Raw genomic sequence first — 16022 nt, forward strand, 5'->3', positions numbered from 1 at the left:
ATAGGCTCTGGAGTCTGACCACCTGACTCCAAATCCTGGCTCCATCATTTCTCAGCTGGAGAACCGGAAGCAGGTAACAGAAGTAGCATTCAGCTTCTTTGTCTGCTGACCGGGGTCACTATAGTACTAGCCACAGAGCTTGTTTTATGGATTAGAGGAGTGTAGACAGTGCAATGCTTAGAAGACTATCCAGCATGTGGTAAGGCTGCAGGGGGTTATAGCTGATTTGCCCTCACTGTTTGCAGAGTTACTTTGTTCTAATCCATCTGTGTCCAAAGAGCAGTGAATGTTTCCACCTCCCAAGAGGGAAAAGCATGGGAGAAATACATACAGCTTCTTCTTCCTCCTAGTGAGCTGCAAGGTACATGGCGATGAATTTAGGGTAAAGGACTTCTGTCCTGCAAGGGAGGGACCTGTGCTTGTCCAGCACCATCAGCCATTAGGTGGGATGGACTGTCTGTTTGGGGAGGTAGTCTAGGAACCCCTCTGTGGCCGCGCAGCTAAGCCCCACTCTCCAATCCTGTCTTTATTCATACATCATTCAAAAATACTTTTGAAAGTTCTAGGTACTGGGAATACAGCAGGGAACAAAACCAAAAGCCCGACCTCCCAGAGCTGACAATTGAGTGGAGAGGGGCAGGGAAGCAGGAAATAAACAGATAGATACACATATACCATGTCAGGTGGTCCCATAGAGAAAAATAAAGCCAGGTACAGGGGATGGGGAGTGATCGTGGGGCTGGGGAGAGCATCTCTGATAAAGTGACATCATCGCTGATAAAGTGACATCTGAACAGAGACCTTAAGGAAGTGGAGTGAGCCAGGCAGAGGGAACAGGTGCAAAGGCCCTGAGGTAGGCCTGTGCATGGGGTGTCTGAGGAATGGCAAGCAAGGTGGAGTGAGGGGTTTGCGGGAACAGTGGTAGGGATCGTGGATTTCACTTTGGGAAACATGAGGAGCCTTAGTGGCGGTGGTGGTGGGAGGTGTTGAGCAGGAGAATGATGGGATATAAGTTTTTCTGTAAAAGTCTCATTCTGGCTGCTGAAGGGAGAATTGGGGCAGCCAGTAGGGTAGACACAGGAAGACAGCATAGACTCCTGCAGTTTTATCAGTAACAAAACTGATGTTCTCACCTATTTCCCCTGAGTCCTGTGTCTCTCAATCATTCAGTTCCAAACTCAGGGCGGGAACTGAGTTATCTATTGAACCCACCAGCTATTACTAGTATTATTTCAGAAATCACGTGTAATAAATAGGAAGAGGTCTCCGCATCTCGGATGCACTTCACTGAAGAAGACAGAGAAATCACAAAAGTTGATAGCTCCCAGCATTTTTGCCAGTAAAGAACCTATTGTATTAATGTTTCCAGACCCTGAGTTTGAAAGATTTTGTCTACCAAATTGCATGTTCGAGTAAATAGCCCCTGAGGCCTTCTCACAAACAAGTGACTGATTGGCCTTTTGACAACTAGTCCTTGCTTACAGAACCCCAGCCCACCTGCAGGACCCCGGCTGGGAACCATGCACGAGGATCCTTCTCACCCAGATATTTCTGAGTTGTTTTAGATTTTCCCAGTTTTCCTGATGTTCGTGTGCTGTGTGCCAGGCCCTGAGCTGGCAGCTGTGTCTGCAGACGTGAGAGACACAGGCCGCCCCGTGGAAGAGTTGACTTTTGTGGAGGAGGTGTGGGGGGCCAGGAAGGGAGGGGTCTGATTCAGGGGAAGGGGGAACACAGGAAGCATTCAGGGCAGGCTTCCCAGAGGAGGTGTTTCCTGGGTTGAGTTTTGAACAGGAGTTGGCAAACTTTCTATTAAGGGCTGGATAGTAAATATTTTAGGCCTCGTGAGCCATAGAATCTCTTGCAACTACTCAAACTTGCCATTGTAGCTCGAAAGCAGCCTTAGCTAATGTGTAAACCAGGGGGTCTAGCTTTGTTCCAGTAAGACTTTATTTACAAATACATGTGGGAGAGGGAAGGAAGGGCAATTTGGGCCTGGAGCTGTAGTTTGCAGGTGTACCTCTGGTCTTGAAGAATAAGGAAGTGGTCCCCGGGCTCTTGTTCCAGGTGGGATAGAGAGTACGGAATATGACGATGCTTCCCAAATGTGGCCTTTTATCAGTGGTCACTTTTTTCCAGGCAAAATGAGAGCAATGAGGGCACTGTGGTGAGTGTTTTTTAAGGCCAGTGTATTAACTGATTTGCTGTTATCCTCCCTTTCTTAACTGTAATGGTGTACCAATGTTCTCTCTTTTATAAGATGATGATGGCATGTGTGTGTTTAATGTCCTGAGAAGAATTATCAGCTGCAGCCCTGTGTCAGTCTCCTCTATTTCTTATTTTTATTTATTTATTTATTTATTTATTTATTATTTTTTGCGGTACGTGGGCCTCTCACTGCTGTGGCCTCTCCCGCTGCGGAGCACAGGCTCCGGACGCGCAGGCTCAGTGGCCATGGCTCACGGGCCCAGCTGCTCTGTGGCATGTGGGATCTTCCCGGACCCAGGCACGAACCTGTGTCTCCTGCATCGGCAGGTGGACTCTCAACCACTGCGCCACCAGGGAAGCCCTATTTCTTATTTTAAAAAAATTTTGTACCATTATGTAAAAGTCAAAAGCCAGAGGATCATAGCTGTAGACTCTAGGCTTCTGAGAGATCTTAGTCACAGGCGGGTGGTCTTACCCTAAACTTATGCCCATGCCTTGCAGTCCCTGGCTGCCTCTGGGATGCAGGACAGGCAGAAACCCACTGCCCCAGGGGGGTACAAACGCACATGCCTGCACAGGGGCCAGCAGGTGACATGAATGAGTGAGCAGGCTCACAGCATGTGTCCTGTCGCATTAGGGCAGCCTGACAGTGGTCTCCATGTGACAACGTTGCCTTATCTGCTGATTTGAATGTTTTTTTAGATTCTTAAGATAAAAGACCACTATTGTTGCTTTGACAAAAAAAAAAAAAAAATCTTTTGCAATCTGAGCCTGGCTCAGCGTTGCCATCCTTTAATCTCTTAATCCAGATTCTCAGATCCTGGCCATGATGCGCTCCATCGACTCCACACGCAGCCACTGGACATCAGCCTGTGGCAGCCATTTGGGAAGATATTGTATTTGAGGGTCGCTATCCTAGCCCAGGAGGGCGCCTCTAATGTCATTCTCACCCACACTTCCAGATTCCATCCGGGCCTCTTGCCTGCAATGCCTTTCTCATTCCTCCCCAGGAATCCCCTGAACTCAAAGGTATGTGTTCATTCCATAAATACGGATGAGTATTACCAGACCTTCCACACACCCTGGCTCTTCATTCTCTGAATCTGTAAAGCCCAAAGTCGAGTCTCAACCATATATTTTCTTCCTTCCCCATTGCTTGATGTACTTTAGTTTGGGCTCCTCTGTCAGATTATAAACTTCCTAAGGCTGAGGATGTCACTTTCTTCAGCGTTACAGACAACATAGAGTGACGGGAAAAACACAGGCTTTGGAGTAAAACAAAGTGAGAGGATAGTTTGAATTTGGGCTTCCCTATTTAACAGTACGTGAATTGCCAAAGATTTCTGAGACCCGCTTCCTCAGCTATGGATTGAGGATAATGCCACTCACCTCCCAGTTGGAGGTCAACTATAAATGACGTGTGTTAAGGGGTGTGCACTGCATCAGAACATAACAGGTGCTCAGTAAATACTACCCACCCCCTGCACACACACATTCTTCCCAGTTTAGGGCGTGGATGAAGGCGCAGGAAGTAGTAGGTGAATGATACTGGATTGAGAGATATGCCTAGTCTTCCTTTTCAGAAATCTGCCCAGTGTGCCTCTGGGTCCCCCCCCAGGGTTTCTCAGCCCTGTTTTCTACCCAGGTTTGACTTACCTGGGACCAACCTTTTGCAACATGGCTGCTAATCCTTGATGAAATGCCCCATGCAGGCTGTTTAGGAGACTATGGCCTTCATTTAAAAAGAAGGAGCAGGCCAATAAACACATAAAAGGATGCTGGATATCACTAGTCAGTAGAGAAATGCAAATCAAAACCACCAGGAAAATGAACACTACTTCACTTCCATTAGGATGGCCATTTTTTAAAATGTAAAATAACACGTGTGGGCAAGGATATAGAGAAATTGGAACCCTTGTGCACTGTTTTTGTTTTTTTTAATATTTATTTATTTATTTATTTTTATTTGGTTGTGCCGGGTCTTAGTTGTGGCAGACGGGCTCCCTAGTTGCAGCTCCAGGGCTCCTTAGTTGCGGCTCACCAGCTCCTTAGTTGCAGCACATGAGCTCCTTAGTTGCAGCAGGTGGGCTCCTTAGTTGTGGCTCCAGGGCTCCTTAGTAGATGCTCACCAGCTCCTTAGTTGCAGCACATGGGCTCCTTAGTTGCGGCAGGTGGGCTCCTTAACTGCAGCTCGTGGGCTCCTTAGATGCAGCTCGCCAGCTCCTTAGTTGCGGCACACAGGCTCCTTAGTTGTGACATGCAAACTCTTAGTTGTGGCATCTAGTTCCCTGACCAGGGATCGAACCCGGGCCCCCTGCATTGGGAGTGCAGAGTCTCATCCACTGCACTATCAAGGAAGGCCCCTCTTGTGCACTGTTTATGGGAGTATAAACTGTGTAGCCATAGCGGAAATCACTATGGTCATTCATCAAAAAATTAAATGTAGAATTACAATCTGATCCCTCAATTCCACTTCTCAGTTATGTACCTAAAAGAATTGAAAGCAGAGACTTCAACAAGTCTATTGTATGCCAAGGTTTATAGCAACATTATTTACAATAGCCAAAAGGTGGAGACAACCCAAGTGCCCATCAGTAATGAATGGATAAACAAAATGTGGTGTCGCCATACAATGGAATATTATTCAGCCTTAAAAAAGAAGGAACTTCTGGGGCTTCCCTGGTGGCGCAGTGGTTGAGAGTCTGCCTGCCGATGCAGGGGACATGGGTTCATGCCCCGATCCGGGAAGATCCCACATGCCGCGGAGCGGCTGGGCCCGTGAGCCATGGCCACTGAGCCTGCGCGTCTGGAGCCTGTGCTCCGCAACGGGAGAGGCCGCAACAGTGAGAGACCCGCCTACCGCAAAAAAAAAAAAAAGAAGGAACTTCTGATACATGCTATAACATGACTGGACCTCGCAGACATTATGCTAGGTGAAATAAGCCAGGCACAAAATGACAAATATTGTATGATTCCACTTATATGAGTAGGCAATTCATGGAGACAGAAAGTAGGGAGTGGTTGCCAGGGGCTGGGAATGAGGCAAGGGGAGTTACGGTTTAATGGGTACAGAGTTTGGGGGATGACAAAGTTTTGGAAATAAATAGTGGTGATGGTCGTACATCATGGTATATGTACTTAATGCCAATGAATTTATACACTTAAAAATAGTTAAAATGATAACCGCTATGTTATGCATATTTTACCAAAATTTTAAAAATACAAAGAATAAGACAGAGAAGGAAAGGAAAGGGAGGAGGAGGAGGGAGGAGACAGAGGAAGAGCAGAGAAGGAGGCTCCACCGGCTCTGTAGTCAGGATGACTCTGGACATGCAGATCTTTCTGGCATTAAGGATCCTTAACGAGTTCCACCTCCCTATCTCAGATGTCTTGAGCAAGTAGAGGAAAGGAGAGTTTCATTTAAATTTCTGCCTCATTCTAATGTAATTAGAGAAGCATCTCTCCTGCTGCTGCTGGAAGTGTAGAGAGCACTGTGATGGCCGATTTTATGTGTCAACTTGACTGGGTCGTGGGTGCCCTGATGTTTGGTCAGACATTATTCTGGGTGTGTCTGTGAGGGTGTTTGGGGATGAAATTAACACTTGAATCAGTAGACTGAGTAAAGCAGATGACCCTTCCTAATGTGGGTGGACCTCATCCAATCAGTTAAAGGCCTGATTACAGCAAAAAGGCTGACCCTCCTTCGAGTAGGGGGAACCCCTCCTGCATGACTGCCTAGGGCTGGGACATCAGTTCCTTCTTGCCTTCGGATAGAACGGTAACACTGGCCCTCCCTGGGTCCTGAGCCAGTGGGCATTCGTACTGTAACTAAACCACCAGCTTTCCTGGGTCTCCAGCTTCCCGACTGCAGATCTTGGGACTTGTCAGCTCCATAGTTCCATGAGCCAATTCCTTATAATAAGTATCTCCGTGTATACTCATCCTATTGGTTCTGTTTCTTTGGAGAACCCTGACTAACAAAGCCACCCTCATCACATACCGGGAGTCAGGCCTGCTCACAATTTGAAACCTTGAAAATCTGAATGATACTAACAGTGGCTTTTTCAAGCTTGAATGGTGGCCAGGCACCCTGGTAAGAGCTTTTCAGATATCCCCTCATTACATGCTCAGAGCATCATCACAAGGCAGTGCTTGGGGAGACAGGGCCTGGGCCAGGATCATAGGATATCAAGAGGTAGAGCCAGGGCCCCCCCGGAGGTCTGTTCGAACACTCACAGGATGGTTTCCCTCCACATCTGCACTTCACAGTACCCACGGAGCACTTCCCCTGACCAGGGAGAGGCTATGCCAGCACCTTGACCTTTCCAGGTCAGGGCCTGGGGACCAGGAGGGTTGCTGGAGAGTTCCAGAACATCTCTTTAAAAGACGATTGCAACAAAAAGAATAAAATACCTAGGAATAAACCTACCTAAGGAGACAAAAATCTGTATACAGAAAAGTATAAGACACTGATGAAAGAAATTAAAAATGATACAAACAGATGGAGAGATATACCATGTTCTTGGATTGGAAGAATCAACATTGTGAAAATGACTATACTACCCAAAGCAATCAACAGATTCAGTGCAATCCCTATCAAACTACCAATGGCATTTTTCACAGAACTAGAACAAAAAATTGCACAATTTGTATGGAAACACAAAAGATCCCAAATAGCCAAAGAAATCTTGAGAAAGAAAAACGGAGCTGGAGGAATCAGGCTCCTGGACTTCAGAATATACTACAAAGCTACAGTAATCGAGACAGTATGGTACTGGCACAAAAACAGAAATATAGATCAATGGAATAGGATAGAAAGCTCAGAGGTAAACCCATGCACATATGGTCACCTTATTTTGATAAAGGAGGCAAGAATATACAATGGAGAAAAGACAGCCTCTTCAATAAGTGGTGCTGGGAAAATTGGACAGCTACATGTAAAAGAATGAAAATAGAATGCTCCCTAACATCATACACAAAAATAAACTCCAAATGGATTAAAGACCTAAATATAAGGCCAGACACTATAAAACTCTTAGAGGAGAACATAGGCAGAACACTCTATGACATAAATCACACCAAGATCCTTTTTGACCCACCTCCTAAAGAAATGGAAATAAAAACAAAAATAAACAAATGGGACCTAATGAAACTTAATAGCTTTTGCACAGCCAAGGAAACCATAAACAAGACGAAAAGACAACCCTCAGAATGGGAGAAAATATTTGCAAATGAAGCAACTGACAAAGGATTAATCTCCAAAACTTATAAGCAGCTCATGCAGCTCAATATCAAAAAAACAAACAACCCAATCCAAAAATGGGCAGAAGACCTAAATAGGCATTTCTCCAAAGAAGATATACAGATTGCCTACAAACACATGAAAGGTTGCTCAACATCCCTAATCATTAGAGAAATGCAAGTCAAAACTACAGTGAGGTATCACCTCACACCCATCAGAGTGGCCATCATGAAAAAATCTACAAACAATAAATGCTGGAGAGGGTGTGGAGAAAAGGGAACCCCTTGCACTGTTGGTGGGAATGTAAACTGATACAGCCACTATGGAGAACAGTATGGAGGTTCCTTAAAAAACTAAAAATAGAACTACCATACGACCCAGCAATCCCACTACTGGGCATATACCCTGAGAAAACCATAATTCAAAAAGAGTCATGCACGATGTTCATTGCAGCTCTATTTACAATAGCCGGGACATGGAAGCAACCTAAGTGTCCATCGACAGATGAATGGATAAAGAAGATGTGGCACATATATACAGTGGAATATTACTCAGCCATAAAAAGAAACGAAATTGAGTTATTTGTAGTGAGGTGGATGGACCTAGAGTCTGTCATACAGAGTGAAGTAAGTCAGAAAGAGAAAAACAAATACCATATGCTAACACATATATATGGAATCTAAAAAAAAAAAAATGGTCATGAAGAACCTAGGGGCAAGACGGGAATAAAGACGCAGATCTACTAGAGAATGGATTTGAGGACACAGGGAGGGGAAGGGTCAGCTGTGACAAAGTGAGAGAGTGGCATGGACATACGTACACTACCAAATGTAAAATAGACAGCTATTGGGAAGCAGCCAGATAGCACAGGGCGATCAGCTCAGAGCTTTGTGACCACCTAGAGGGGTGGGATAGGGAGGGTGTGAGGGAGACGCAAGGGGGAGGAGATATGGGAATATATGTATATGTATAGCTGATTCACTTTGTTATAAAGCAGAAACTAACACACCATTGTAAAGCAATTATACTCCAATAAAGATGTTAAAAAAAAAAAAAAGAAAGAAAGGAATGCTCTACACCATAACAAAAAAAAAAAAAATAGACGCTGCCTGGAGGAGGGAACTTGTTCTGAGGCCCTGGGAGGGGCTGGTGCAGCCTTAGGTCTCCCTGCCTGGGAAAGTGGGTGGGACCGCATAGTGGCTGGTGTCAGTCTAGGCTCTGTCTGTTTCCTGGCGGTGTGGCCTTGGGCAAGTCACTTGACTTCTCTGTGTCTCACTTTGAACACCTGTAAAGTGGGGATGACTAGAGGCTCCTCTTTGGGTTGGCCTGAGGATTCAGTGAGCTAATGTGTATAAAGCCCTAAGAGCAGGGCCTGGCACACATGAAGTGCCCCATAAATACTGGTTCTTGTTTACTATTCTTAACTCAGACAGCTGAGGAGGTGGACTCAGAAAAGGAGGGAGGGGCTTCCCTGGTGGCGCAGTGGTTGAGAGTCCGCCTGCTGATGCAGGGGACGCGGGTTCGTGCCCCGGTCCGGGAAGATCCCACATGCCGCGGAGCGGCTGGGCATGTGAGCCATGGCCGCTGAGCCTGCGCGTCCGGAGCCTGTGCTCTGCAACGGTAGAGGCCACAACAGTGAGAGGCCCGCGTACCTCAAAAAAAAAAAAAAAAAGAAAAGAAAAGAAAAGAAAAGGAGGGAGAACATTCCAAATCAAGTAGGGACATCACATGGACTCCCCTCCTCCCCTCCACGGCTCATGACCAGCCATCCTCCCTCTGTCCCTCCGGGCCTCCCCCCCAGAGACCCCTACCCCGCACTCTCCTCGCAACTTCTCTCCAGCTTTCACTGGACCTCTTGGGCGACTTCTCACTCTTTCTCCTAAAATATCACTATTTACGCTTGTGTCCTGCTGCCCCTATTAGACCTAAGTTCCTTGAGGCCAGGACTGCGTCTTCCTCTTTTTCTCCTCCCTCTTTCCCTCCCTCCCTCCCTCCCCCCTTCCTGCCTTCTTTCTTTTGTCCTTTCTTTCTCTCTCTCCTTTCTTTTCTTTTTTTTGGTATCTAACATTAAGCTTTACCCATTTTGTTTAATGCATGAATTAAAAAGCCATTTAACAACTAAATGTCTGCCTAGTAGCCAAGAGCAGCCCTGCCTTAGAAGCTTACCTACTTAGCTGAGCATTTCAGTCTAAAGCAGCGGTTCTCAACCAGGGGATTCTGTCTCCTTCCCCGACCTCCTCCTGGGGACATGTGGCACTGTCTGGAGACATTATTGATTGTCACACTGGGTGGGGATGCTACTGGCATCTCGTGGGTAGAGGACAGGGATAATGATAAACATCCTGCAGTATATAGGACAGCCTCCTACCTCAAAGAATTATCCAGGCCCGAATGTTGGTAGCGCGGAGGTTGAGAAACCCTGGTCTAGAGTAGCTCCGGCAGGAAAGAAGAGGGCACCCCAAAGTCAGATTACTCCAACTCCTGAGTTCTGTAGTTGGCCTTGACTGTGTCCTTACAGCAGCCGGCAGTGGTGCCCTGCCCCCCTCTGCTGGGTCCTGCTGACTCTCTTTTCTCTGCCCTTTGTGAGCTACGGAAACCCATTAAGTCAGTGTATCTTGTGATGGCTCCATTGAGCGTGGGTCCAGAGCCTCCCACTCCTGGTGGGCTTGTGTGGGGGGTTTTTCAAGCAAGCCTGCTTCCTCTAGCCACAGAGAAATGTGATATGACAGTTTGTAAAAGTGTCGCTTTGTAAAAATGCCAGGCGTAATCTCAAGGCACAAAGAACACCGTAGAAATCAGAATCGACTTGAGGAGTCGTGGCCAGCAAAGGTTGGAATTAAATGGCAGGCTCTGTGGGCTCGTGTTGTTTTGTTGGGGTGTTTGCCAGTTAATACAGCTCATTGAAAAAATGACTTCTAGACCTTTTCTCTCTTTAATAATGACCTGTTACGGGTTTGAAAATGGCAAATATTATCTTCGTTTTAGAAACTGCCTGAGCTTCATGTGGTCCAATGGTGTCCATCTTTTTTATTTTTGTAACATCTTTGGCTGGTGGGGAGGGGTGGGGTGGATGTTAAGAAGAGGCAGGTCAATTGATTTTCCTGCTTTTCCATTGAAAAAAATAATGTCTGCAAGGGAACCCCACAATAACTCTTCATAAAGCTCTCCTGTTCTGTTCAAATGCATTTAAAATGCTCAGAAGTAAACAAAAGCTTGGCTTAAGAAAAGAAATAGTCAAAAACATAGTCAAGTGTAAACTGGAGAAACCTGCAGAGCTTTGGTCCAGCTAATTCCTTGGATATCTAAGGTAGGCATCCATTCAGGGAGAGGAGGGAACGTGAGTATGGTTGCTGAGCAACAGTTCCCATGGGGAGAAGAGCATCAGTGGGTTGGCTATAGACTGCATAAAAGATGGGTCAGGACAGAAGGAAGGAGGAAGCTCAGTCATTCTTCCTCCACCTTCTGTTTCTGAGCTAGAAGGGAAGATACACAATAAAGACCCAAAGGGTGGTGGCAGGATTGCTGTGCAATTAGCAGGGCTGCTCTTTGCAGAACAGAAACCAGCTAATTATTGAGGTGTGAGGAATCATTCTGACTTTCAGATTATGCTAGATATGGGTTGAAGGCAGCTTTCTGAAACCAGGAAGCACTGAAAAAGAGAATAATTGAAGGTTTCCTGAGAACTGAAAGGATGCCAAAGATACACAGAAATTGCAGGCAGGTGAGCTTAATGTCAAAACGGTGTCTTCACATCCCTGTGAAGCTGTGTTGCTGAAGGCAAGGTGTGTAAATTCTCTGTGCTTCAGTTTTCTCATTCATAAAATGGGTGTAATAATAGTTGTGAGAATTAAGAGTTAATATAGAACTTAGAACAGTGTTTGCATGTAGTAAGTGCAATATGAATATTAGGTACTATTACTTTATTTTTCTCTCCTCTTCCAGAACAAAGACAGGTCTGACCTTTTTATGCATTTTAATATCATGCATTTTCTTATATTCGAAGTTCGTGAAATTATGACAGTAACTTGACTTTGTATGTAGTTCATATTGTATATCCATCAGGATGTGCAGATTATGCTTGATAACGAACAGTCTTTAGAGCTTAACACTAACACAAGTCTGTATCTTTTGTTCTTGTCCAGTGAGGATTGTTTTTAGTCTACTAGGGTTGCCATAACAAAATACCACAGATTGGGTGGCTTAAACAACAGAAATTTATTTTATCACAGTTCCAGAGGCTAGAAGTCCAAGACCAAGGCGTGTGCAGGCTTGGTTTCTGCTGAGGCCTGTTTTCCTGGCTTGCAGATGGCCACCTTCTCGCTGTTTCTTCACATGGCCCTTCCTCTGTGCACACACAGAGAGAAAGAGAGAGCTCTCTGTTATCTCTTCCTCTTCTTATAAAGACACCAATCCTATTGATCAGGGCCCCACCCTTATGACCCCATTTAACCTTAATTACCTCCCTAGAGACCCTGTGTCCAAATATAGTCACATTGGAGGTTAGGGCTTCAACATATGAATTTGGGGTGGGGGGAGATACAATCTAGTCCATAACAGGATTGGGGGTGGAGGTGGGCCTTTCTTCATAGTATTTATTTGAAGACCCCGGTTCTCAGGGGCTTCATCTCAGCACATGCCCATCTCTCCCGCCCCAGCTCATGCTGAATGAACTCACTCTGATGCCCCAGCTGCACGGTTCCCCGAACTCCGAGTTCTTTGCCAGCTTCCTTCTTCTCTACCTGGACTGTTCTTCCATAACTGCTTCCATCTCATCCTTTAGACCTTAGTCGACACCCTATCTACAGATGGTCCTTTGTCCCAGGCAAGCCTCAGCTTTAGGCTCCTACGAGTAAGTAGAAGGGGTAAAATTCACCAGCCTGCAGTTCTTGTAGCTGCCCTACCATTTCACTTGATGGTAGATGGGGTACCCCGAGGGGAACCGCTAACTGATAGAGGAGCAGTCATACAGCGGTATCTCTAAAATGCCATGAATCCATTACACTAGGAACATGTCCCTCACCCCCAGGTGACCGACAACTGCTGTCACCACCACTCCTCTTGGTGGCAGCCATGAGAAGACAGTGTTGGCTTCCTGTGCCCCGGCCCCTCTCTTCCTGGCTTTCCTCTCCAGCCCCACACCCGCTTTCTGTTCCTTTTGGAGGCACAGTGGCTGCAGGCCAGGTCTCTGGAGGCAATGGTTTGAGTTAGAGTCCAAGCTAGGCCACTTACTAGCTGTGCCACTTTGAACAAGTTTCTTTACCTCTCTGAGCCTGTTTCCTCATCTGTAAAATGGGGATGATGGCAGGACTTATCTCACAGAGTTGTGAGGATTAAACTATTTATGATGTGTGAAGTGCTTAGAACAGCGCCTGGCCCATGGTAAGCTCTAGATTGCATTTATTGCTGTTGCTATGAAGCACTGTCTCAGCACATACCCAGATGTAACATTTGCTTTGAACTGTGGATTTGAAACTTCTTTTTAAATTAGCTAAACACTTTTCAAGTGAGATCTTAAAGGGAACCCCAATATATAAAACAGAGTTTACAAGGGCTCTTCTGGTTATAGCGGGGTGGGTGTCCCAGGAACTCTCTCTCAAACCCCTCAGTCTCTCTCACCAACTAGAAGATAATGTTTCTCACGTGTGCCTCGTGGACCAGCGGCATCAGAATCACCTGGATTTTAAAAATGCAGAGGCTGGGGTCCCAGTGCAGCCTGCTGAATTGGATTCTCCAGGGGGCGGAGCCTGGGAATCTGGATTTCGGTATAGTCTTCAGGTGATTCTGAAGCACAGAGGAGCTCATGCAAGCATCATAACTACATATTTATTTTCCCCACTCCTGCCAAGGGAAAACCCTTCTAGGGTAGTGAGTGGAGTTTCTACAGCGCTACACTGATCCTCTGTTCAGTTTCTCCTGGGTGGCAGTGGAAAGGAGGCTGGCGTTCTTCTTGGGAAGCTGCCTTACACACTGGAGGGTACTGCCATTGGTTGGCACCACCCCTCCGCATCCCACAGCCTTGCCCTGCCGTCTGCCCCGAGGCCGCTGGGTATTACCAGATCTGGATTACGGTCTACAGAGCTTCTAAACTCTAAAAAGATTATGCTCCCTTCCATCACCACCTTGAGTGATTCAAAATCAAGAGTGCCACACCTTAAAGTAAGGGAGACCAGCACATTCTGGTTTCTTCCATGTGATTCCCCTGAGGCTTTTTGAAAACGTTTAAATTGCATTCAAGTCAACTTTTTCCCCCTTTTGTGTTTGGGGGCACGCGCCTGCTTTGCACCTGGTAAGCACTCACCTTGCTAACTTGTAGGCAATCCTGGGCTGCAGCCTAAACCTCTCTCTCGTTCTGCCTGCCTTTCTCACAGGCCTTGATGAAATCCAATGCTCCCTGCCCATGGAGAACAGGAGGATATTCCTGCAAGAGCTGTCGGAGGCCAGCTTCAGCGAGTGCAAGTTCAGCCTCTCGCTCACAGACCTGTTCATCATCATCTTCTCTGGCGTGGCTGTGTCCATCGCCGCCATCATCTCCAGCTTTTTTCTGGCCACCGTGGTGCAGTGCTTCCAGAGGTGCGCCCCCAACAAAGACACTGAGGACGAAGATGAGGATGAGGACGACTGAACCACCTGCACCCCCTCCTCGCTCTCCAGACCCCCAGCAGGTGGCGCTCCTCCGAGGGAAATGCTGAAAACGGAGAAGTGACCATCAGTGACCAGAGCAGCGCCTGCTCTGAGCCTTGCCCCCGGGGCGCACCTGCTGAGACCGCTGATCTCAGAGTTTAGAATCCGCAGAGCGAAGGAGCCCAGGAAGGATTCCCCGAGGAGAGCCTGCCTCTCGGCTTGAGGTGCGTGTGGGGAGAAGATGACCGAGTCAGGTTTCAGAGGTGACAGCTGAAAACAGCACAGGGGATGTGAAGACTGGCAGCTCTCACCTGCAAAGGTGACTTTGTGCCGTCTATTTCTCTGACCTGGACCGCAGAACCAGGCAGCTTCTCCTTCCTCCTGAGAGGCAGCAGCCTAGACAGTGGGGATTGGAGTTCAGGTCCGTCTCCACGGGAGTGGGACTTCTGCCCCTTCTGGAATGGGCTTCGGCCGCCTTAGGGTGTTACGCAGAGAACAGCCCCACATCTGGCTACAGTGGCACCGAGGAAAAAGCTAAGACCTGGCCAAAGGGTGTCTGTTGTTATATTTTGGTGAGCAGGTCAGAAAAACATTTGTTGACAGAACTCAAACCCTGATCCTTATCCTAAGAGGTGGCAACTGGTAAAGGAAGAACAGTCGTTTCTGTACAATTGTGATGGCCTCTGCCGAGAGTCACTCTTCCCTCTGAAGCACAGCAGTTGTTTCCATCTTGACCCGCCACCTCCTTCAGCCTTGAGTCCCGCCTCAACTGAATAACGCTTGTTCATTCTCTGTGCTGGCACCGTTCCAGACTTGTCATCTCCAGAACTTGTGATAAACTTTCCCGGAGGCCAGGATTCCAAAAAGCAGGTTATATTGGACCAATAAAATGTTAAAAAAAAAAAACAAAACAAACCTGGGACTTGGCTTCTGTAGAACCTCCATCAGTGGCCTTAGGGTGTGTGTGACATTCTTTGGAGCATAGGCTGTGACAGGCAGTGTTTTCCAGGATGTGGACTGCAGCACTTTGGTTCAGAGACAGTAGGAAACAATGCCATGCACCCAGCAGGTTGATGCAAGATGATGGGTATCGGCAGCGTCGGACCTTGCTGGGGACTGACGCTTAGACGAGGGGCTGGTGAGAAGCTCCTGGGATATTTGGGGAAGTATCTTTCCATTGTTTTCCATAATATATTCCTTATGTTTCTTCCTCATTGCTCTCTTGCATCTTTGCCTCCACAAAGAATTACTGAGTGCTTGCTAAGTGCCCTGGTCCAGGAATTGTGGGTACACCTTCCAGAAGGAAGGTGGGGCCCCAGCTCGCTTGGGCCTCAATAATCTTATGGGTAGAATATAAAACAAACAAGTAAACAAAACTATAATTGTAGGTAGTGATAAGCGCCATGAAGGAAAGAAATGAGACCTTGTGACAGAGAGTAAGTGGGAGGAACCGGTCAAGAGTGGATGGATGGGTGTATTAGGCAGGGCTCTCTAGAGAAACAGGATCAATTGGAGCTCTGCGTATCCATCTATGTGCATTACAAGGAATTGGCTCGGGCAGTTATGGGAACTGAGAAGTCCCACAGTCTGCAGCCAGCCAGCTGGAGACCCAAGGAATGCTGGTGGTGCAGTTCTGGTCTGAGTCCAAAGGCCTGATAGCCAGGAGAGGCAATGGTTAAGTTCTAGTTTGAGGGCAGGAGAAAACTCAGCTCAAGTAGTCAGGCAGAGGGAGAGGAAGGGGGGAGGGAGAGGGAGGGAGAGATGGAGAGGGAGATGGAGATGGAGAGTGAGAGAGGGAGAGAGAGAGGAGAGAGAGAGAGAGAGAGAGGGAGAGAGAGAAATTCCTCCTTTCTCCGCCTTTTTGTTCTATTCAGGTCCCAATGGATTCGGTGCTGCCCACCCACTTTGGGGATGGGCATCTGCTTTACTCAGTCTACAGATTCAAATCCTAATC

General features: G+C 47.0%; 1 protein-coding gene across 1 annotated transcript in view; it reads left to right on the forward strand.

The window, feature by feature from the left end:
- LRRC38 (leucine rich repeat containing 38) overlaps positions 1-15680 on the forward strand; it is a 36013-nt gene extending 20333 nt beyond the window's left edge. Inside the window, exon 2 of the mRNA XM_030883180.2 lies at positions 13816-15680. Coding sequence (XP_030739040.1) covers positions 13816-14069 — 254 coding nt within the window. The 3' untranslated portion in view covers positions 14070-15680. The remainder of the gene's footprint in view (positions 1-13815) is intronic.
- The last annotated feature ends 342 nt before the right edge of the window (positions 15681-16022 follow it).

Source organism: Globicephala melas, chromosome 1 (assembly GCF_963455315.2).
Source record: "Globicephala melas chromosome 1, mGloMel1.2, whole genome shotgun sequence".
Classification (NCBI taxonomy): Eukaryota; Metazoa; Chordata; class Mammalia; order Artiodactyla; family Delphinidae; genus Globicephala; species Globicephala melas.